The sequence below is a fragment of the Rhinolophus sinicus genome, linkage group LG02 (genome assembly GCF_036562045.2).
Source record: "Rhinolophus sinicus isolate RSC01 linkage group LG02, ASM3656204v1, whole genome shotgun sequence".
Classification (NCBI taxonomy): domain Eukaryota; kingdom Metazoa; phylum Chordata; class Mammalia; order Chiroptera; family Rhinolophidae; genus Rhinolophus; species Rhinolophus sinicus.
Genome location: NC_133752.1, coordinates 159,897,722 through 159,922,347, shown reverse-complemented (window position 1 = coordinate 159,922,347; position 24,626 = coordinate 159,897,722). Strand labels below are relative to the sequence as shown.

Below are 24,626 nucleotides of genomic sequence, written 5' to 3'. Positions count from 1 at the left end.
AGAACTGCTAACAGAAGCTTTATTGGCAGTCCTTAGGAATTATAATTCTGGAGCTACAAACTTGGGTAGAAACCCAAGTGTGTTCCAAGGGGAAAAGAGACAGGAGTTTATAAAGACAGAAAAAAAGGGGCTTCCAAAGGAGTCACACAAGTTGTTTTGAAAGAGCTGTGACTGGTGCTGGCAAGCCGACTTACACTGTGCTATACATGAGTGTTGCTTATGTCTACAGCTAAGTGAAAAATGTATTTCTTAATAGAAAGTTCAGTGATGCTGAGCCAATTCCAGGAATTTTATCAAGATGCTGCCATTGTGGTTTAGTCCAGTTCAAAAGTTCAGTTTCACATGGAGGGTGTGTGTTAGCTCAACTTCCTAGTTGCCTTCTGCCTCTATTTTAGATGGCTCTCTTAACAGTATCAACTCCATTTTGCTGTTTTTCTTTCATAGTTTCCCCTTTTGATCAAGATTATTTCCTTAGAAAGCTTTGATGATCAATCATTAGGAAGCATCCCTGGACCATCAATGAAAAAGCAACCTTGATCCCCATCACCAGGCAGGCTCATTGCTGGTATGCCATGTCCCACACAGGAGGGAAAACAGTTTTCTGAGTGTATAATAGGAGAGTTTATGGCAACACTTGAGCAACAAGGAGGCTGGTCGGAAGCAGAGTTAAGTCACATATTCCTCAGATCAAAAGTGCTTTTGTAGAGGTGGTCTCAGTCACATTTATTCATTGTAACATCTGGGCACTGGGCTACGATTAGTCTGGTAGTGGCTATTAGTTGTTGGTCGAAGTACCTGGCAAGACACCTAATTAAGGTGCCAGACAGTATAATCACAAAAACCAAGATGATCACAGCCTGTAATATACAACAAAGCCAGGTTCCTATTCCTGCAGGCAGTCAGCTAAATAAATAAGTCTTATCTAATCCCAATTTATAGGGTAATGTTCTGCCTATTCAAGGATTTTATATTTTATTTCAGAACTTCAAACCACTGTATCAGTTTACCTGAGATGTTGACATAGAAACAGCATTCCTCTCCCAATAGCACACAAGTACACTTTGTTGGGTGGCTAACACATCTAGAGCTCTGGATTTGTACTACTATCTCAGCCAGACTGTCAGTCATTTCTTTTCTTCAAGGGCAGTTACAGTAGCATTCTATGATTGTGCTACAAGAACAAAAAAGATTTCTGATAGACTTTTCTAGTTCAGCTACTCCAAGCCAAGGAAGGAAAGCTCTAGTGAAGGCATATCCAAAACCTTGCTTATCTATTATGGGGCTTCGGGTGGAAAGCAGACTGGAAAAACCATTACCTGAAATCCCAATTCTGTTTGGTTTGTTTTGAAGCTTATACACAAAAGGGCATGCATTGGGGACAATGACAGAAGATAGGATAGTCTTTCTGGTGACAGCATCTGGTGACATAACAATACCATATCCACTTTACTATTGGGTTGGCAAGGTGACATATATTTGGGTCCCACATAAGAAGAAATACCCAGTGCCCTCAAGTGAAAGCATGTATTAGGCTGTTCAACCCAGACTCTGGGGAAAGTATTAAGTCCTATTTCTGAGGCAGGGATTCATGTCCTCCATAGATTAGATGATCATAATAGTCATCAATGCAGAAGACATTAAAGTCATCATATGAATCAACATGAGAATGATTAAAGGAGGACCTGAGGTTTCTATATATTTGGGTCAGAATTGAAAGATTAGCACGGGTTTGGTTCTTCCAAGTTTGGGGGCTGGTATTCCCTAAGAGATAAATTTAATTTATTTTCCACCAAACACCACATTTTTTAATCTAGCCCCCAAGTAGTATTCAAAAGCAGGAGGACATCTTTTTAGGATTAAATGGTGTTATTTCCCAAATTTCGCCATTCTGGAGAGGCATTATAAGAAGTAACATTGTAGTCACTTAAGGCCCATCGAGGTGTGAACTCATGTTCATCTGAATCATACAAAAGAGTGTAGTTATACATTTCTAAAGGGCCAAAACCCAAGATTCTGCATGAAATTTTGAAAAATTTATATTTTCAAAACAGACAAATCATAAGTAAGTCCAGACTGTATTTATGGGTATTCCCTTGTGGGTTGGGGGGGCCATATAGATAGATTTGGCTACAGAAAGGTTGCATGTTCCATATGTCCATTTAGGTTTTGTAAGCTTTCAAGGCTTAGAGGCCAAGCCACTAATTCTGGTTCATCATGAGAATGGGTGCACATCAAACAGTCAGTTAAGTTGGCACTGTTGGATAATGGTTGGACAGTGGGAGCAAAAGGATGTTGAAAGGCAAATAGGGTAGTCATTGCAGTAAGCAGACATAGGCATCTGAGTATGTTCATCTTGAAATTAGACTAACAAGTGAAGACAAGGAACGTTATTTTCTCAAGAGTTTTGTTCAGGCAAAAATTAAGTAATGATGTCAATATAATCAGTAAATGAAACAAAGGTGTCAAAGGGAAGACCAAATGTAAGGGTTGCTGAGTGGACTCATGTATGATTGGACTGGCCTGGTCCAGGGTCTTGAGACAGCTGTCTACATCTGGTGTCATTTGCTTCAATCCCAGAATGAAAATTCTACTGGTGGTCTTGAGTTGTTTAGATTTTCAGCTTAAGATCTCAATAGGCTGAGATGACCACTCAGGTGTGGGTATCCTTTTTAAATGAGAAACATTAACCCATGAGTCAATACCCTTAAGTTTAGTGGCACAAGGATTAGCTGGTAATATGTGATATGGCCCTTTCCATTATGGATGAAGGGTATCTTTATGGAGATGGCATTTCCAACAGACATAATCTCTGGGTTGGAGATCATGATATTGCCCATCTCCTGGGAGCACGCTATAGAAAGATTGTTCTATGAGCTGTGAGTTAGTATTAAGGGCCTCCGTAAGCTCTTTACAGTAAAGCAGGAGGTCTCCTTTCAGCAATGCAGGTTCATATATTCCTTGATCTAATCTCATGGGTCTTCCGATAATGATTTCAAAAGGAGACAGTCTATGTTTGCCGAAGGGAGTAGGTCTTAGGTTGAGTGATACCAAAGGAAGAGCTTTATTCCAAGGCAGATTAAAAGTCTCTACAAGTTTTGCTATTTTGAGTTTTGATTATCCTATTAGTCCGTTCTACAAGACCAGAAAACTGGAGATGATAAATGTATTGGAAATGTTGCAAAACCGGCCAGATCTTACATACAGATTATATAATTTGTCCTTTGAAAGGAGTTCCTTGGTCACTATGGAGCTCTGCAGGGATTCTCCAAGTAGAGATTTTTCCTAGTAGTTTACATACTGCTAAGACTGTGGCTCTGCGGCATGGGAATGCTTCCACCCAATGAGAAAACATACAAATTTTTACTAACACACATTTGTATCCTTGAGAAGGGGACAACTAAATAAAGTCCATTTGCCACACCTCAAAGGGTCTAAAGGAAAGGAAGTTTCACAGAATTGCAGTTTCTGTTTAGATACCTTATATTCCTTTATTGCTAGTTTTCAAAGGAAGTAGAAATTATATTCAAGGGATGCTTCAGAGGGTGAGCAGAGGAGGAGGTCATCCACATAGAGTAAAAGAGTGGACTGGTAAGAGAACTATATATCTGCCTTTAAAATTTGGGAAAAGTAAATCAGACTTTCAGTGCAGCTCTGAGGATTATTGTCCAAGTATATTGTCCTTCCCATGTGAAAGTACATAAAAATTAGCTTTCAAGATCAACAGGAATGCTAAAAACAAAACAAAACAAAAACACATTACAAAGAACTATAACCGAGAAGAATTTACTATTTGGTGGTATGGCTGAGAATCGGGTGTGAGAGTTAGGCCCAACTGAGTGCTTAGGTATGACTACATTATTTATGGCTCTTAGCTCTTGAACAAATCTCCAGGGTTATTACAAGGGCTCATGCAAGGAAAGATGAGGCCTTGTTTGAGATATTCCTCAATGATTCCTTCAATGGCCTCTGCATTTAGAAGGTATTGATGGATGTTGGGCAGAGGTTTATTTTGTCAATTTGAATTTTCATTGCTGGTGTGGAATGAATGCAACCGATGTTGGTGGCATTTTTAGACCAGTTCATTTGAAATGGAATCAAAAGGAGGGTTTGGGTCAATTAAGGTGACTGAAAAAAATAGTCATGGATGAGTCCATAGACAAGTCTCTCTTGAAAGTCATTAGTTAAAAGCTCAAGATACAAGCATACTTCCCCCTTTTGAGAGAAGAAAATATGGGCTTGTGAGCTTCAAGAAAGTCTCATCCTAGGAGATTAATAGGGGCAGAGAGAACTAAAAGAAATTGATGAGTTCCTTGAAAAGGTCTAAGTTGAAAAGTAATCAGAAGAGATTTGGAGACAGTCGTGTTGATTGGAAACTTCTACCATTTGTATGGTTTCAGTACTCCAAGGAAGAGAGATGGAGGCTGGTGGGACTAACAACTGAGAAGGTGGCTCCAACACTCACCAGGTCTTTAGTTTCCTCATTCCTAATAGATCACTCTTTCCTAAGGAATTAGTAAGGAGCATGGGAAGGCTCCCTTTTTGATCCTTGGAGCAAACTTATTACTGAGAAAACTTTGGTTGAATCCCTGAGGCGAAGTCGCAAGAGGGCTGTTGGCCTTGTAATTGCCTTTTGAGCTCTAAACAATCTTTCTTCCAATACCCAGGCTTTTCTGCAATAATTACAAACCCTTTTAAATGGTGGTTTGCCTTAGGGACCCTGAGAGGGAGATTTAACCATCAATTATTACAGATTGTAGGTTTATTCATTACTTGAGTTGCTTGAATTTGGGCATTTAGGGCTTATGTAGCTTCCATTTTGGTATCTTTTTAGATAGCTCAGGAGAGTTGCTCGGCATAGCTTCCTAAATCATGGGTGTGGCATGGTGGCCCAAGGAAGTTGTCATTTTTTTTAACCTGTTGTTCAAGTTTGTCTTGTAGACCCTCAACAGAAGATGAATTAAAATGTATTGAGGTGTCACCATTGACTTCATCTACACTGGAATACTGTTTAAAAACTTTTCCAAATCTATCATAGTAATCAAAAACAGTTTCATGAGGTTTTTAAATATATTTTAGAATTTTCTGCCAATCAGTAACTCAAGGAAAGCCTCAGGTATCTTTTCATGAAGCAGTTTAGCCAACTTTGAGACCTCGTTCATGGCTTCTTGTCCTCAACAGAAGTTAATAGAGTTTTTCTATCTCACCTTGTCTATCTATTCTCTAGCATGTCTTTCTCCTACTAGCAGGTGGATAAGCTGATAGAGGTCAGAGAACCCTGGTTCATATGTTTGGATAGTGAGCAAAAATTCTCTAGCAAACCCAATGGGGTCCTCTTTGGAATTAGGGAAATATTTAGTAATGGCACCGAGTTCAGCTTGAGTCCATGGCATATAAGAAACAAGGGGCTCTCACCCTGGGCCAGGCCCATTCAGTGGCTTGAATTTAAATGGGGCAGTAAGAGTAGGGGGTGTCTAATGGAGCCTCAAGTTCATCCTTATAAAAAGGGAGCTCAGTGAGTGAAGGATAAAGAGGGAAAGGAAAGACAGGAACCAAAGGAGCAGAAGTTGTAGATAAGGAGACATCAGAAGAACATTTAGAAGTTTTTTCAAATTTAGTAAGCCTCTGAGATAACTCGGAATTTGCTGTGATTAATTTAGAACTTGTGTTTTTGAGTGAAGCAGTTTTTGAATCACTTATAGGTTTGGAGGCCTCAAAATGTCAACTAAAATACGCTTCCTATGAGGTTGCTTAGTTTTGTAGCTTTTTTCCAATTGACTGTGGAGATAGACTAAATTAGGGATTTCAAAAGAGCCCCAAGTTGGCCAGTTGAACTGTAAACTGTCCTGGGTAATTATGGTCCAGCAAGACAGAAATTTGCAAGATGAGGAGGGACTGTAATTTTTGGACATAGATTCAGCACAAGTTCCAGAAGGTGGCTGTTCAGCAGCCATCCCTTTAGAAAGTGAACTTCTCATTTTTCAAAAGAGTAATTACTTGCCACACAGGCGTTTTAAGTTCTGTAGACAAAAATGCTGGCAACAGAAGATGCCCAAATAGAGCCTGAACCTCAACCAAAGTGGGAGATTCAGGTCCAGGAGGACTTACCACAATAATCCGGGACCACTGGGGAGATGACAGAGTGCAATGGACTCCTGTTGGTACCTTACTCAAATCAAGGGAGGTACCGGAAGTGGAGGCAAGTCACTCTGGATCCCACTTCTCTGACACCATGTAATGTCAATCAGTTTTGACAAAGAACTGCAAAGCAAACAGAAGCTTTATTTGGGGTCTTTAGGAATTGTAATTCTGGACACATAGATTTAGGTAGAAACCCAACTGTGTTTGGAGGGGAAAAGAGAGAGTTTATAAAAACTGAAAAAGGAGGGCTTGCAAATGGTTTACACAAGTTGTTTCAAAAGAGCTGTGATTGGTGTTGGCAAGCCGACTTACACTGTGCTATATGTATATGTATATGTATATGTATATGTATATGTATATGTATATGTATGTGCGTGTGTGTGTGTGTGTGTGTGTATATATATGATATATATATGATTGATTGCTTATATATATTGCTAGGCGAAAAATTTATCTCTTAATGGAGTTCAGTGATGCAGAGCCAGTTCCAGGAACTGTATCAGGATGCCGCCATTTGTGGTTTAGTCCACATGAAAAATTCAGTTTCATATGGAGGGCATGTGTTAGCACAGCTTTCTAGAGGCTCCTGGCTCCATTTTAGATTGCTTTCTTGACATTATCAACTCCATTTTGCTGTTTCTCTTTCACAGTGTCATGTCAAAAAAGGCCTTCTCCATTCAGAGACTATAAAAGGATTTAGGAAATATTACAAAATGAGCTTTCCAAAGATATTAATTTTGCACCAGATATTAATCTTTGCACCAGATATTAATCTGGCTTTTTGAATAGTTTTCTAAGCAGCACTGTTGTAAGGATGGGGATTAGAGGGAGAGCACCAAGGAAAATCATACTTTTGTTTTTTTCTATTTCATTCATCTTCTTACCCCATTTCTATTGTGGTAATATTAGGCTTAAATGAATATTAAAGATTGCCATAAGACAAAAATTTAAATCCCTGAAATACAGACTAAAAAGATAGAACAAAATGGAGATAGTTGGAAAGGGAACTCACCAATTTTCTGTCGTGTCATAATGTTTCATCTGTTAGCCACGCATAAATTATATAGACCCACAGAATCATCAACAGTAAGAATCTGGACATAGTATTCTACCTCCACAGAGCCAAGCAGACTACAACACTAAAATGTCTATGTTCAAATGCAAGTTAACATGAAGAAAATAAAGCATTAGGCACATCAGGTTAATGTAGAAGAAACACTAAGACACCCTGAAGCACAATTACAAGGTGAAGTCACAGGGATGGTCACATGCTGGAGTGCTATCATCAGAGTCTGCTTGCTTTTGATCACAGGCTTTGGACAGAATGTGTGTAAAGACAGCAATTATACAATAGCCCCGCCCTTTATCTGTGATTTCAGTTTTCAGTTTCAAGTACCTATGGTCAACCATGATCCCAAAATATTAAATGGAAAATTCCAGAAATAAACAATTCATAAGTTTTAAATTGTGCACCTCTCTGAGTAGTATGAAGTCTTGCACTGTCCTGCTCTGGATATGAATCATACCTTTGTCCAGTGTATGCACACTGTATATGCGACCTGCCCAGTAGTCACTTAGTAGCCATCTAAGTGATCAGATTACTGTAAGGTATTGCAGTGCTTGTGTTCAAGTAACCCTATTTTACTTAATAATGGCCCCAAAGCACAAGAAGAGTGATGCTGATAATTCAGATATGCCAAAGAGAAGCCGCAAAGTGCTTCCTTTAAATGAAAAGGTATGTACGCATAGGAAAAACCATAGTATACATAGGGTTCAGTACTATCCATAGTTTCAGACATCCACTGGAGGTGTTAGAACATATCCCCCACAGATAAGGGGGGAACTACTACTGTAGTTCTAGTCTCGGCTCACAGTGATGATAGCTACAAACCCATTTTACAATTAAGAAAGCTGAGGCTCAATGTCAGAAAGAATGGCAAAACTAGGGTTTTAATTCAGGTTGGGGACCCTTACTATATTTACTGCCTTACAGAATAGCCAATTTTAGCTTGGTTGTAGAGAAGGGAAGTAAGTATAAATTAACAGAAGTGTGAGGAATCCAGAAAAAGAATGAGAAGAGTTTAATGGAGTGATTTTCAACTGCTGATTGTCATCCATGAATGGATAAAATCAATTTATTAGGCTGTGATCAACATTTTTAAAGGAAGTAAGATATAACGGAATAAAATAGAGAATATCAAAGTGTACTGCACACAAAACAGTGAGTCCTCAATGTCATCAATAGGTTCCATGACTTTAAGCCAAACAACATATAACGAAACCAATTTTACCACAGGCTGATTGATATAAACAAGAGTTAGTTCCTATGGCACCTGATCAACATTATAACACAATGATGTCATTCAAGGACCTGCTGTATTGTTACACTTAAGTGTGCTTTGTGTACTAGAGTCATGATGTAATAAATATCTCATTGTGGGTCTTTTTTATTTTTTTGCCATTTGTTTATTCACCCTGCATGTTCATTTTAATTTTTTCCAGTTTTATTGGGGTATAATTGATAAAAAAGTTTAAAACTTTTTGAAAATATGGAGATCAAGGGGACTGGTACTATGAAGACAAGGGAAATAAATGAAAGAATGGTAGGAGAGTTTTTAGGAATTACTACACATGAACATTTTGGTTATCTGGAGAAATAAAAAACTCTGATGTTATATTATATTTTAAAATTATTACTAATCCTACTATATACAATTGCTCCAGAAATCTGAAACCATATCCAAAGAGTAAAATATGCTTGCTTTACATTTGTACATACTCTTACCTCACTTATGTTCGAATCTGTTATCTGCCCCTGCAGGCTCATTATTTTAATCAGTCTATCTTTTATGTTGGGAGGCAAAGGCTTAATGTCTGTGACATATCTGGAAATATTCTTCATGAAGCACCAAAGGCATCTGAAATACAAATACGATATAGTAAATGATACTGTACCAGTACTGATTCTTAATATTTGTTTAATGCTGTTTGTTAGTACTTAGTCCTTTCATAAAGAGGATGTATATTTATATTAATATTTATAACTTAAGCTTTGTAAGATTCAAAAGCTTAGTCTGGACTCAGTTATTTACTCAGCTCTTCCTCTTAGAAGAGTGATTTTTAACTGCTGTGATTTTTAACTTTTTTTCTCAGCATACCTTGTTTACTCAAATGCATTCTAAATGACCAAAAAAAGTGTTTTTTCTAAGTCAGTCTCTATTTCCTAAGACACAAGATTTCAGTCATATATTCCTAAATAAACATTAAACTAGGGACTACTCATTGACAAGTTTTATTTGTTAATCCATCAATTTTGTTTTCACTATTATTCTTAAAAATTATGCACATGAGGAAATCACTACAGAAAGAATTATAACCACAAAGATCCCACAAATAGTACAAATCATAGAAATAACAAACTTAGTACCGGAATTGTACCCAAGACACATATAACCAACATATCTCATGTGGCCTGAAATTCCAACTATCTGAGAAACTCATACTTTAAACAAATAAATATAAATCTTTTTTAATTTCTGCCTACAAATATTCCCAAATATACATAATTTCACAAATATTCCCAAATATACAAATTTTCCCAAATTTACATAATGAATAAATGTGGGCATTCACTTGAATTTTTTTTTTTAGGACTATCTTTATTTTTTCTTTTCCTCTTTTGGTTGCCTCGGCCTTTCCCTCTCTTATCCTTCCCTCCTCCATTATTTTAATTCTTCACACAACTTAGTATATATTCTTTCTTATTTTTCTCTGTGCTTGTACAGACACACACATACTCACACATTTAAAGGGTTTCCTTAAATGATAGCATTCTACACTCTTTCTACACCTTATTCAATATCTTATGGAACTCTTTAAACCGTCAAGTATAGTTTTAATTCTCCTTTAATGGCTATATATGTCACAGTGTGAATGATTTAGTCATTCCCCCATTGATAAGCATTCCACTGTTTCTAGGATATGTTAACATATGAGTATTTCTGTGTACATATCTGTGTATGTACACAAAATTATTATGGGAATATGATTATTTATTAATAGTATTATTTAATTCTTCTATGTTCTTCTATGTTCTACTAAATCTGTAGAATTCTTAGTTTATAATACTTGTATTTTGAACATTTTCTTTTCATCTGTACTAGTTTTTGCTAGTTTATGTGCATTAAAATGTGTTTTAAAATGAAAAATTTCAAAGATACAGAAAAATAAAATAGAATGATATCAATTCATGTACCCAAAACCTAGAATTTTAAAATTTTACTATTTTATCATAACGTATCAGATATCCTCCTTAAAACACAAAGCATTTCAGATAAAATAAAGCCTACTCAGACTCACTATCTTTATCTCCCTTTGCAGAGGCAACTACTACCCTGAAGTTTTTAAAAGTTTCTGTCCATGATTTTATTATATTTTTAATAATAAAGTAAATCCATAAGTAACATAGAATACTGTTTTTTATCTATTTATAAAATGTAGTGTATTATCAAGTTTCTATCATGACTGAATTTGTCAATTGCTCATGTAATTATGATAATTTTTCTTTTTATAAGATTATAGCCTTCGTTGCATATTCATGATCATTATATCTTCTTGTGGAATATTCTTATTATCATTAAGCAGTGTCCCTGTCTAACAATATTAATGTTTGTCACTTCAGATTTTATTCAGTCTGGTTTTAAAATTGCTCCACCATCTTTCTTTAGCTTCTTTTGTTAATATGTTTGCAAGATACATCTGCAGGCACGCAGATAGCAATAGTTTGTTCATTTTTATTTTCAGTTGGTTTATGTCCATTTTCACTACTGCATAATATTCCATTGTTTTAACAATTTATCTATTCTACTGTTGATGTACAGTTGGGCAGTTTATAATTTTTTACTATTCTGAATGTTAATATGAATACTGTTGGACATGTCTTTTTGTTCACATCTTTTTGTGCACATGTACCTGTGTTTCAATTGAGTATATATCTAGGAGTATATATACTGGCTCATAGGGTATGCTAATATAGGGTATAAAAATAGTAGCTTAATGCCAAACAGTTTTCCACAGTGGTTATACTAACTCACAATCTTACCATCAGTCAATTAGAGTTATTGGAATCCACATCCTTTTCAAAACTTGGCATTGTCACTCTTCTTAATTTTAGCCAATTTAGTGAGTGTATAGTAGTAATGCATTGTGACTTTAAATTACAATCCCTAATTATTAATTAATTTGAACACATTTTCATCTTATTTTTCCAAAAAGTACAAAATGCTTCATTTTCATTTGTTAGTTACTTGTGAACCACAGAGCATGGGGCTCCTAAAAGAAACATTGATATTGAGTATGAGGGAAGATAGGGCTGGTTGAAGTGTCCTTAATTTTCCTTTATTTAAAATTTATTTTATTTTTCAATTACAGTTGACATTCAATATTATATTAGTTTCAGGTGTACAGCACTGTGGTTAGACATTATACAATTTACGAAGTGATTCCCCCCAATTAATCTAGTACCCACCTGGCACTATACATAGTTATTAAAATATTGTTGACTGTATTCCCTATGTTCTGCTTTACATTTCCATGACAATTTTCTAACTACCAATTTGTATTTCTTAATCCCTTCACCTTTTTCACCCAACCCTCCAACCCCACTGCCATCAGGAGGCCATCAGTTTGTTCTCTGTTATCTATGAGTCTGTTTCAGTTTTGTTTGTTCATTTTTGTTTTTGGGATTCCACATATGAATGAGATCATATGGTATTTGTCTTTCACTGTGAGTTTTTTCACTTAGCATAATACCCTCTAGGTCTATCCATATTGCAGCAAATGGTAAGATTTCATTCTTTTCTATAGCTAAGTAATATTCCATTATATATATGTACCAAAATTTCTTTATCCAATTGTTTATTGATGGGCACATAGATTGCTTCAATATCTTGGCTATTGTAAATAATGCTGCAATGAACACGAGGGTGCATATATCTTTTTTTTTTCTTTTTTAAAGATTTTATTGGGGAAGGGGAACAGGACTTTATTGGAGGAAGAGTGTGTATTTCCAGGACTTTTTTCCAAGTCAAGTTGTTGCCCTTTCAATCTTAGTTGTGGAGGGTGCCGTTCAGCTTCAAGTTGTTGTCCTTTCAGTCAGTCGTTGAGGGCGCAGCTCAGCTCCAGGTCCAGTTGCCATTGCTAGTTGCAGGGGGCACAGCCCACCATCCTTTGCGGGAGTCGAACCAGCAACCTTGTGGTTGAGAGCCTGTGTTCCAACCAACTGAGCCATCCGGGAGCTCAGCGGCAGCTCAGCTCAAGGTGCAATGTTCAATCTTAGTTGCAGGGGGCGGAGCCCACCATCCCTTGTGGGATTCGAGGAATTGAACTGGCAACCTTGTGGTTGAGAGCCCACTGGCCCATGTGGGAATCGAAAGGGCAGCCTTTGGAATTAGGAGCATGGAGCTCTAACCGCCTGAGCCACCGGGCCGGCCCCTGCATATATCTTCTTGAATTACTGTTTTAGATTTCTTTGGATAAGCACCCAAAAGTGGAACTGCTGGGTCATAGGTATTCTATTTTTATATTTGGATTGTTTCCACTTTGGGGCTGTCATGGATAATACTGCTATAAACATTCATGTACAAGTTTTGGGGTGGACATATGCTTTCATTTCTCTTGGGAACATATCTAGGAGTTCAACTGCTGGGTCACATAAGCTGCTGGGTCATAGGGCATGTATAAACTTTTGAGGAACTGCCAAATCGTTTTCCAAAGTGGCTGTCCCATTTTATATCCTGCAAGCAGGGTATGAGGTTTCCAATTTCTCATTCTTCCAACACTGGATATTATTTGTCTTTTTGATTATAACCATCCTAGTGGCTATGTAGTAGTATCTCATGGTTTTGATTTGCATTTCACTAATGGTTAGTGATATTGAGCATCTTTGCATGTGTTTGTTGGCCATTTGTGTATCTTCTTTACAGAACTGTCTAATCAGATCCTTTTCTCATTTTTAAGTTGCGTTTTGCTAGTTATTGGATTCTCAGTTGACTTTTTTCTTTCAGCACTTTGAATATGTCATCCCACTGCTTTTTGCCTTCATTGTTTCTGGTAAGCAGTCCACTATTAAGCTTATTGGGGTTCCCTTATACATGTGTAGTTTTCCTTTTGCTGCTTTTAGATTTTTTTTGGCCTTTGGCTTCAGCATTTTTACTATATTTCTATGTATGGATCATTTTCTGTTTATCTTACAAATTCATTGAGTTAATTTCATTTCATTGTGTTTCTTGGATGTGTTGATTAATGTTGCTCATTAAATCTGGCTTTTAGCTATTATTTCTTTTAAAAAGTTTTCTCTTCCTTTCTCTCTCCTTTCATTCTGGTACTCCCAACACATGTATGTTGACATATTTAATGGTGTCCCATACTTGTCTGAGGTTCTGTTCCATTTTCTTCATTTCATTTTCTTTCTGTTCCTTAAATGGCATACTCTCTATTTATTTTCAAGTTCATTAATTCTTTCTTCTGCCAGTTCAAATCTACTGTTGAGTCCCTCTAGACAATTTTATTTCAGTTATTGTGCTTTTTCAATTTCTGCTTGGTTCTTTATTTTATTGTTTTAATTAGTTTATTAGGGTGACAATTGTTAGTAAAGTTACATAGATTTCAGGTGTACAATTCTGTAATACATCATCTATATGTCACATTGTATGTTTGGTTCTTTTTTATAGATATAATTTCTATCAATTTCCATTTGGTTCTTCTTTATATATAATTTCTATCTCTATTGTTATTCTCTATTTGATGAGACATTGTCATACCTTCCCTTACTTCTTTCATTTTTCTTTTTAAAAATTAGGTGAGGGGGCTGGCCTGGTGGCTCAGGTGGTTGGAGCGCCATCCTCCAAACACCGAGTTTGCTGGTTTGATTCCCACATGGGCCAGTGTGGGAATAGCTAAGATTGTGAAAAATGGCTCTCCCTGGAGCTGGGCTACTATGAGCAGCCGGAAGTTGGTGTAAACTGTTGTGAGCTGCCACAGGCTGCTATGCTGCCGTGGGCTACTGTGTGCTGCCAGGAGCGGCCAGTGGCCAATGTTAAGTGGTCGGCAGTCTGTGTGAGTGGCCAGCAGCCAGCAAGAGCTGCCATGAGCTGCTGTGAGCAGCCGACTGGCGATTGGCAACCGACTGCCTCAACCGGGGGGAGTGCAAAGCTCACAATACCAGCATGGGCCAGGGAGCTGTGTCCTACACAATTAGACTGAGAAACAACAGCTTGAATCAGAGTGGGGGTGGGAGGAGGTGGAAGAAAGGGGAAAAATTAAGGTGAAATTCAGATAGTATAAAATTAATCATTTAAAGTGTACAATTCAAAGGCATTTTGTGCATTTACAATATTGTACAACCATCACCTGTATGAAGCTTTAAAACATTTTCATTAGCTCAATTAAAAAACTGTACGAATTAAGGTGTCAATCCCCATTCCTCTCTCTCCCTAGTACCTGGCAACTACCAATTTGGTTTCTGTTGCTATGGATTTATCTATTTCAGATATTTCATATAAATAAATTCATATAATATGTGGCCCTTTGTGTCTGGCTTCTTCCACTTAGCATAATGTTTCCAAGGTTCATCCATGTTGTAGCATGTATTGGTACTTCATTCCTTTTTAGGGCTGAATAACATTTCATTGTATGACTATACCACGTCTTGTTTATTGATTCATTGGCGATGAACATTTTGTTTGTTTCCATCTTTTGACTATTGTGAATAGTGTCACTATGAACATTTGTGTACAAATATTTATTTGAGTACCTAGTTTCAATTCTATTAGGTATACACTTAGGAGTGGAACTGCTCAGTAATATGGTAATTCTATGTTTAACTTTTTGAGGAACTGCCAAACTGTTTTCCCCTTTACTTCTTTAAGTGTAGTTTTCTTTAGTTCTCTGAACACCTTCATAATAGTTTGTATGAAGTTCAACATCTGGGTCCTCTCAAAGACAGTTTCTGTGGTCTGTTTGTTTCCCCTTGTGTATGGGTCATACTTTTTGTTTCTTTATCTTGCAAATTTTTAAAAACTGTTTAAATAATATAATGTAGTAACTCTGGATACAGATTCCCCCCAGACTTGTGGTTGTGTACTTGCTTACTTGTTTAGTAACATGGCAGGACTATTTTAGTGAAGTTTATTTCCCTCACTGTATGCAAACACTGATGTTGTTCCTTAGTGGGCACAAGCATTGTCACCCTGCAGTGACAGTGGTTTTAGTAGGGCTCTCTTTGACTATCTCTTTGATTATTCTGTTAAGCCTCTATTGCAGGGGTGCCCAAACTTTTTTCAACGTTTTTTACCAAGGGCCATATGCGGTAAAATACACAAACAGCCAGGCCACTCACTAGAGGTGAAGTAAGTATTGCCTCACCTGCTTTATTTAAGTAAACTAAATATATTTTTGGAGTTTGCTGCGGGCCAATTAACAATGGATTGCGGACTGTGGGCTGTAGTTTTGACACCCCTGCTCTATTGGTATCACACCTCGTTGTTAGCATTCACCCATTGCAGATTGACTGCTCTAATGTTTTCAACAATACCTGGGAGTACATTGCTCCACAATGTCATCCAGTTCACTTTGGACTCCTTTGTGGTATTAGTTTCTAAGGTTTGTTCTGACCTCAAGACTCCTCTTAAGTGTATCTTTCCTGAGTTTTCTCTAGTAAACTTGCTAGCCTATGTTTAGCCTGTGTCTCACAGGAAGCGATAAGCCTTTTTGTAATTAATACCAAAATCTCCATTGATTTTGAGAGTGCCCTTAGGCTTTAACTTTACCAACCCTCTGTTTCAAATAAAGTCAGTTTCTTGAGAGCTGTGGTATTCTTTGTTTTGCAGCTTGCTCCCCCACTGTGGAAAATATCTCCGAGCCACAATTTCAGAGCTGAAAGCAGGAATAATGATATGCTTCTCTCTGAGTGACACTCCTGATTTAGGAGTAGGATGTTGAGCAGTAGCCTCTAGTCTTCTGGGCTTGCCTCTTCTAGGATAGAACCTCCACCCATGAATGAGCTGGCATGAGTGAGGCTGAGACCCCAATATTCTCAGCATAATATGCCGAAATAGAGCCTCTGCCACATGTAGAGAGGTAAAGGGAATATGTAACTAGCCTCTAGCCTATCTCTGTACCCTGAGGACCCCAGTAGAAACAAAATAGAATCCCAAGAAGGAAAGGGGAAACCACAGCTTTAAAGACTTAATAGCTGCCAGAGTATTCAGACAAGCCTTTCTCAAGTATAAGCATACCTCGGAGATACTGCAGGTTTAGTTCCAAACCACCACAACAGAGCAAATACTGCAATAAAGTGAATGACATGAAATTTGTTGGTTTCCCAATACATATAAATGTTTACACTATATTCTAGTTTATTAAGTGTATAATAGCATTATGTCTAAAAAAATATACATACTTGTATTTTAATATGCAAATACTTTATTGTTAAAAAATGCTAACCATCATTACAATTCTGCAAATTGTAATGTTTTTGCTGCTGGAGGGTTTTGCCTTGATGTTGATAGCTGCTGAATGATGTTGATAGCTGCTGAAGATTGGAGTGGTTGTGGAAATTTCTTAAAATAAGGAAACAATGAAGTTTGCCACATTGATTGACTCTTCCTTTCACGAACAATTTCTCTGTAGCCTGTGATGCTTTTCATAGCATTTTACCCACTGTAGAACTTCTTTTAAAATTGGAGTCAATCCTCTCAAACTCTGCTACTGCTTTATCAACTACGTTTATATAATATTCTAAATCCTTCATTGTCATTTCAACAATCTTCACAGCATATTCACCAGAAGTCAATTCCATCTCAAGAAACTACTTTCTTTGCTCATCCATAAGAAGCAACTCCTCACCAATAAAAGCTTCATCATGAGAGTACAGAAAATTCAGTCACATCTTCAGGCTCCACTTCTAACTCTAGTTCTCTTGCTATTTCCTCCACTATAGTCTTGGATCCTCAAAGTCATCCATAAGAGTTGGAATCAACCATAGGGAAGAATCCAAACTCCTGTTAATGTTGATATTTTGACTTCTTCCTATGAATCATGAATGTTCTTAATAGTATCTGCAATGGTGAATTCTTTCCAGAAGGTTTTCAATTTACTTTGCCCAGATCCATCACTATAATCCACCAATCTACACCTCTAGCTGCCACCACGGCAGCTATGGCCTTACAAAATGTATTTCTTAAATAATAAGACTTGAGAGTTGAAATTAGTCCTTGATCCATGCACTGCAGAATGGATCTTGTATTAGCAGGCATAAAAACATTATTTAAAAAAAATTTTTTTTTTAACATTAACCTTGTGCATCTCCATCAGAGCTTTTAGGTGACCATGTACATTGTCAATGAGCGGCAATATTTTGAAAGGAATCTTTTTTTCTGAGCAGTAGGTCTCAACAGTGGACTATTCAGTAAACCACACTGTAAACAGACGTGTTGTCATCCAGGCTTTGCTGTTCTATTTAGAGAGCACAGGCTAAGTAAAAATGAGCATAACTCTTAAGGCCCCTAGGATTTGGGAAATGGTAAATAAGCATTGGCTTCAACTGGGAGTCACCAGCTGTGTTAGCCCCAACAAGAGAGTCAGCCTGTCCCTTGAAGCTTTGAAGCCAGATATTAACTTCTCTTTTCTAGCTATAAAAATCCTAGATGGCATCTTCTTACAATAGAAGGCTGTTTCATCTACATTGTAAGTCTGTTGTTTAGTGTAGCCACCTTCATTAATTATCTTACCTAGATCTTCTGGATAATTTGCTGCAGCTTCTACATCAGCACTTGCTGCTTCACCTTGCACTTTTATGTTAGAGATGGCTTCTTTCCTTAAACCTCATGAACCAACCTCTGTTAATTTCAAACTTTTCTTCTACAGCTTTCTCACCAATCTTAGCCATCATAGAGCTGAAGAGCATTAAGGCCTTGTTCTGGATTAGGCTTTTGGCCTAAGGGAATAATGTTGTGATTAGTTTGATCTTCTATAGAGATCAAACATAACCAAAACTTTCTCCATATCAGCAAAAAGGCCGTTTCATTTTTTTATCATTCATATGTTCCCTAGAGTAGCACTTTTCATTTCCTTTAAGAATTTTTCCCTTAGATTCACAACTTGGCTGTTTGGAGCAAGAGGCCTAGCTTTTGGTTTCTCAACTTTTGAGATACCTCCTTCATTAAGTTTAATCATTTCCAGCTTGTTTTAAAGTGAGACATGTGACTCTTCCTTTCACTTGAACATTTAGAGGCCATTGTAGGGTTATTAAATTGCCTACCATCAATATTGTTGGGTCTCAAGGAATAGGGAGGCCCAAGGAAAGGGAGAGAGATGGGGGAATGGCCAGTCAGTGGAACAGTCAGAACACACACATTTATCGATTAAGTCTGCCATCTTATATGGGTGTGGTTCACCTATATTATACCTGGTATTGTATTGTATTGTATTATATTACATTACGTTATATTAGACTCAGTCTTATTGTAAAATAAGACCAGGTCTTATATTAATTTTTTGCTCCAAAAGATGCATTAGAGCTGATTGTCCAGCTAGGTCTTATTTTCGGGGAAACATGGTATCATACAACCCAACAATTCCACCTCTGGGCATATATCTGAAGAAAATCAAAACAGTAATTCAAAAAGATACACATACTCCTATGTTCACTGCAACATTATTTACAATAGCCAAGATATGGAAGCAACCTAGGTGTCCATCAATAGAAGAATGGATAAAGAAGATATGGCATATATATACACAATGTAACATTAGCCATAAAAAGAATAAAATCTTGCTGCTTGCAACAACATGGATGGACCTAGAGGGTATTATGTTAAGTGAAATAAGTCAGACAGAGAAGGACAAATACTGTATGATTTCACTTATACAGGGAATCTAAAAAACAAAACAAATGAACAAACAAAACGGAAACAGACACAGTGATACAGAGAACAAACTGATGGTTGCCAGAGGGAAAGGTTGTAAGGGGAAGGACAAAAAAGGTGAAGAGGATTGAGAGGTACAAACTACTAGTTACAAAATAAATAAGTCACAGGGATATAATGTATAGCATAGGGAATACAGTCAATACTATTTTAATAACTTCATACAGTGATAGTTACTAGACTTATTATGGTGATCACTTTACTTTGTAAGGTATGTAGGTGTTCAGTCACTGTGTTGTACACTTGAAACAAATATGTTGTATGTTAACTATAAATTTTTTTCAATGAATTGTTTTGTTTTAATTTTATTGGGGAACAGTGTGTTTCTCCAGGGCCCATCAGCTCCAAAACGCTGTCTTTCAGTCTAGTTGTGGAGGGCGCAACTCAGCTCCAAGTCCAGTTGCCGTTTTCAATCTTTAGTTGCAGGGGGCGCAGCCCACCATCCCATGAGTGAATTGAACCGGCAACCTTGTTGTTCAGAGCTCGGGCTCTAACCAACTGAGCCAACCGGCCGCCCCTCTGGAAGCTCAGCGGCAGCTCATTGTCTTCAATCTAGTTGTGGAGGGCGCAACTCAGCTCCAAGTCCAGTTGCCGTTTTCAATCTTTAGTTGCAGGGGGCATAGCCCACCATCCCATGAGTGAATTGAACCGGCAACCTTGTTGTTCAGAGCTCGGGCTCTAACCAACTGAGCCAACCGGCCGCCCCTCTGGAAGCTCAGCGGCAGCTCATTGTCTTCAATCTAGTTGTGGAGGGCGCAGCTCACTGGCCCATGTGGGAATCGAACCGGCAACCCTGTTCTTCAGATCTCCCACTCTAAGCAACTGAGCCATCCGGCTGCCCCTCAACTATAATTTTTTTAAAAAATCACAGTTGACCTGGCTCTAGAGATCACTTTAATCGTCACTCATACCACCTGAAGCAATGCCATTGGCTCAGTGGGGCCCTTGATTCACCGAGGTTTCCCAAAATGTCTCGGCCCGATTCATTGATGGTCAGCTCAGTTGAAAGCTGATGGTGTTCACTGGGTGTCAGTAGCTGTCCAGCCCAAATGATAACTTTGGAAGACAGACTGCAATTATGGGCTGATCAGCACAATGCATGAAGGAAAGCTGTTACCTTTGCCTTAGACTACTGGTCAGAAAACTATGGCCTATCAGCCAAATCTGGCCTGTTTTCTGCTTCTGTAAATAAAGTTTTCTTAGAACACAGCCATGTCCAGTCATTTATGTACTATCTATGACTGCTTTCACACTCTAATGGCAGAGCTGAGGCTATAATAGATCATGTATAGACAATAGTCACATAAACTTCTGTGTGGGCCACTTACCAGAACACCTGATTGCATCATCAAAGACATTCAAACTGCAAACCAGGAAAATCCATCAGATTAAAACTGCCGTCCTCAGTCCATCATCTAAAGATTCAAGCTCAAATCCAGAAATTTTCTCACCTGGCTGCTCTTTACACTCAGAAACTGAGTTTATAATTGCTCCAATTATTAACCTTTATCTTTTTTTTCGTTTCCATAGAAATGCCTCTTATTAAATACCTGATTGATTACATATAGAAGCCTAACTTAGATGGAAGCTTACCTATACTGCCTCCTGAAATAAGATATCCTCATGTTTGTCCTGTCCTAAGTAATCATGACATAGTTCAATACTATAAGGCACTAATGCAATATTGAAAGGCTTAGTTCCACCAGGCTCAGAAAGCTTTCTGTGATTCACTTCCAAAAGAAGACAATGTGCCCCACACATTAGAACCTAGAGAGTTTATTGGAAAGGATATCAACAAAAGACTTCACTTAAATGTCATTAGGAGAGAACTTAGCCTTTGCAAAATCTCTATCATTATAGCATGAATCTATAAACCATTTAGTCAGAATTACATTAGACAACTACATAGCCTTAGAACGCTAACCACCCAACAAGGAGGTGCACGTGATGTAACTGGTAAAAACTGTTGTTTCTATGTTAATAAATCACGAATTGTTCCCCCAAATTTAACAGATCTTAAAGATCAGATACCAATCTTTCACCAAATAGGCAACACTTCTTCCACTGATTTGTTTGATTAAATTTTGGCTCCTGGAAATCTCTACTCCAGGGAATTTTTCAAGGCAGGGCTATTCTCCTCACAATCATATTAACCTCCTTAGTGCATTGTATGCTCTCAAAAGTTTTAAATGCCTTTTGGCAACCACTCACACATCTATCAGGATTAGACAACTTGAAACATTCACTACCCCACCGCCCATGTCCGGGATGACCAGGCAACTACAGATAACAGTGATTACATGACCATGCATCCCAATGACTACATGGGCAGTGGTGGTGACAGTAACACTATATGGGCTCACACTCTTAACTTGCTGAATGACCAAAAGGGAATGATTTTCTAAATAAAATACAATGGAGACCACACTGGAAAATTCCCCAAGCAGACCAAACCAATTAGGCCACATACATGAGAAACTTAACCTAGTTTATTTCATGAACAAAGCAAAATTTAACAGGTTATTTCTTGTAAATGCCTCTGATCACCAACTTAAGTAGTCTTCCTAAAACAGGATAAGATAATCATTTTTAACAAACCCCCTGCTGTCTGTCAACACCCAGAGTAATAAGCATGGTAAACAACTTTCTCATTCTGTTTATAAGCCATCCTATCACTACATGCCTCTGAGCTACTTGTTTCTCCCTCAATATAATATTCATACCAAGTAAAGCTCTTTGACATTTCTTTTGACACTAGACATCCTTCTAAGGACTTCACACGTTAAACTTATCCTTCACGACAACTCCATGAGACAGGTACTCTTTGCTACACTCATTTTACAGATCAAGAGCGTGTTGCTCTCCCCTGGTCACACAGCTCGAGACTGGCAGTGCCGGCAGCTGAACCCCGCTGTCGCAATCGAAAATCCGTGCTGCCTCAATGTATCCCAGTCACAGTAACTGGGGGAGACTTTGCAGAAGGCGTTTGACAGTCCCATCTAGAATTTTGTTCTACCAAGGCTTTCGGCTCCGGCCACAAACAGGCCACTCCCGGGAAACACCGGGCTGTCGCGCTGTCAAGGCTGACTGGGAATCCGTACGCCCACCCAGAGGCGCCATGGGCGGAGGACAGACGGGCAACCCTGCCCAGCAGCCTTGGGCACAACTGTCCTCAATGAAGAGACGACTACCCAGGAGCCCAGGAAGAGAAACACCAGTGGGGCCTCTACGTAGGTCCGGAGGTGGGAAGGGGCGGGAGGGAAAGCATTTAAGGGCACGCCGGGCGGTGGAGGTGCTGGGCCTGGACGAAGAAGAGGCGGAAACAGGGTGGACTCACAGATCCAGGAGCTGACTGACCGGCCGCGGGTTGGACATCGCGGCTATTCTCGGGAGCCTCTTCCGCGGTGCCAAGGCCGCGTAGGCCCGGCCAGAGACCGTCCTTCAACTCCCACCCCTCACACAACGCGTAGAACCTAGTGACGACGCACGGGTTCTTCCGGTGACTGGGGCGGGGCCGCGCTCGGGCCTGCAGAAGCAAAGAACAAAGAATCCTTGGGGCGGAGCCTCTGAGGGCTCCGCGGCAGGGGTTGGGGGGGTGATAAAATATAGAGTAGCCCTAAGCTCGCGTGAAGCACTACGGGAATTGTAGTTTTTCCACTTTGCGGGCTCCGGCTCCAGGCGGTTTTGTCGGAGTTCGGCTCTCGCGCAGACTAGCCCGGTACACCTGAAGTCGCGCGTTGCCGAGAGATCGCTGCTCTTACTGCAGGGATGCAGTTGATGCTGGGCCGTACATTTGGCGGTGCACATTGGAGAGCCCCTTAGATACAGACTCCATGACCCGAAAGACGAGCATTTTAGAGGATCCGGGAGTGACTGCCCTTTAGCTAGCACTTTCTGTGAAGCGAACACTGAGCTACGTGCTTTCAATAGTAACCATATTCATTTAATCCTGTGAAGTTGGAATTATTCAGCCTTATGTTACAGATGAAGACATTGCATGCCAACAACAACAAAAAACCTCAGAAACAATTTCATCCTGGAGGTAGAAGCTTTGTGTTCATATCAGAAAGGATTCTAAATGTCCACCAAGCACAGACCGGAGGCTTTGATTAGAAATAAGTGATAAAGAATTGTTAGAATCTTAGCCTATTCAAGTCAGAAACACAACTAGGCACTACCCATAGTGTTGATAGGAAGAAAGAAAAGTTGAGAGGTTTTATTTTTTATTAAAATTTTTAAATTATAGTTGGCATACAATACTACATTAGTTTCAGGTGTGCAGCATAGTGATTTGATGTTTATTTATCTTATAATGTGATCACCACACTAAGTCTAGTAACTATGTGTCGCCATGCAAAGTTATTACAATATTAAGGTGAGTTTTTATAGCAAAATTCACATTGTTGAGAATCAGTCCTGCATTCTCAGTCTTTGGATTAGTTCAAGATGGTAATCAGCCAGGTGTCAGGCGGTGTGGATGATGGATGTCAGGTGGTCTGGAGTTGTGAACATTCTTTTCTAAGTTCTTCAGAGGGTTATCAAAGGGTTATCTGTAGGGTATATTTATATTGTGGATGAAAAGGGGGCCACATACTAAATCTGACAAGCTCAGGGGAGGCCCGCATGACTGACCTTACAGACCCAGAGACCAAAAGCAACCACATGGTGGTCTGAACGTAAAAATTCCTAACTAATAGAAGATCATGGTGGGTAGTCATGTCCTAGGCTTGTGGCTTCCTTGATAAAGATCAATCTCAACCTTTGAAATTGTCTCTTGTCTTTGTGCATCTAAGATAACATACCTTTGAAATGTCAGAGTAATTTTCTTTTCCAGACTCCTCGAAAGCACAACTGCGGGCACCGAAGCACCATACCACAAAACCCCCTCATTGTTAACTTGTTGCCTGCATACCATCTCTATGTGCTGTAAATGTGAACTATCCTGTACCCACCAATGTAAAAGAAGTATGTGTCTCCCCATTTTGCTTTTTATCCGATCTCAGAGATTTTCCCCCTTTGCTTTCTCCCACCTCCCTAATCTAACACCAATGAACTTCATGTAAATTTACGTCTTCTCCTTTGATTCTAATGTATAAAATAAGTTGCAAAACTGCCATTCTCTGGAGCATTTTCTCAATCTGTTGAGATTTTGCTTCCCAGCAATCGTCATCGGTTTGACTCAAATAAACTCTTGTAAGACTTTCTCAGGCTGGACAGTCTGTCATTGAAAAAAAAAATATATATATATATAGATAGATAGATAGATAGATAGAGATATATAGATAGATAGATATATATATATATATATATATATATATATGCCATGTTTCCCTGAAAATAAGACTTAGATCAGCTCTGATGTGTCTTTTGGAGCAAAAATTAATATAAGGTGTGACGGGCCAGCCGTCACGAGTCGATGGGTTCCCGAATGGGGGAGTGGGAATGAATAAAAGACACTCTCACATATGATGGCGATCGCGGGACTTCAGTGATCCTGAAGAC

General features: G+C 38.7%; 1 protein-coding gene across 2 annotated transcripts in view; it reads right to left on the bottom strand.

Annotated features, from left to right (window-relative positions):
• AMN1 (antagonist of mitotic exit network 1 homolog) overlaps positions 1-22,638 on the bottom strand; it is a 49,949-nt gene extending 27,311 nt beyond the window's left edge. Inside the window, exons 1-2 of one of the 2 annotated variants that reach the window (XM_019736829.2) lie at positions 22,462-22,638; positions 8,924-9,056 (exon numbers count right to left, since the gene is read on the bottom strand). In XM_019736829.2, coding sequence (XP_019592388.1) covers positions 8,924-9,056; positions 22,462-22,499 — 171 coding nt within the window. In that variant the 5' untranslated portion in view covers positions 22,500-22,638. The remainder of the gene's footprint in view (positions 1-8,923; positions 9,057-22,461) is intronic. The other variant, XM_019736847.2, reaches the window with a different exon arrangement.
• Between the last annotated feature and the right edge of the window lie 1,988 nt (positions 22,639-24,626).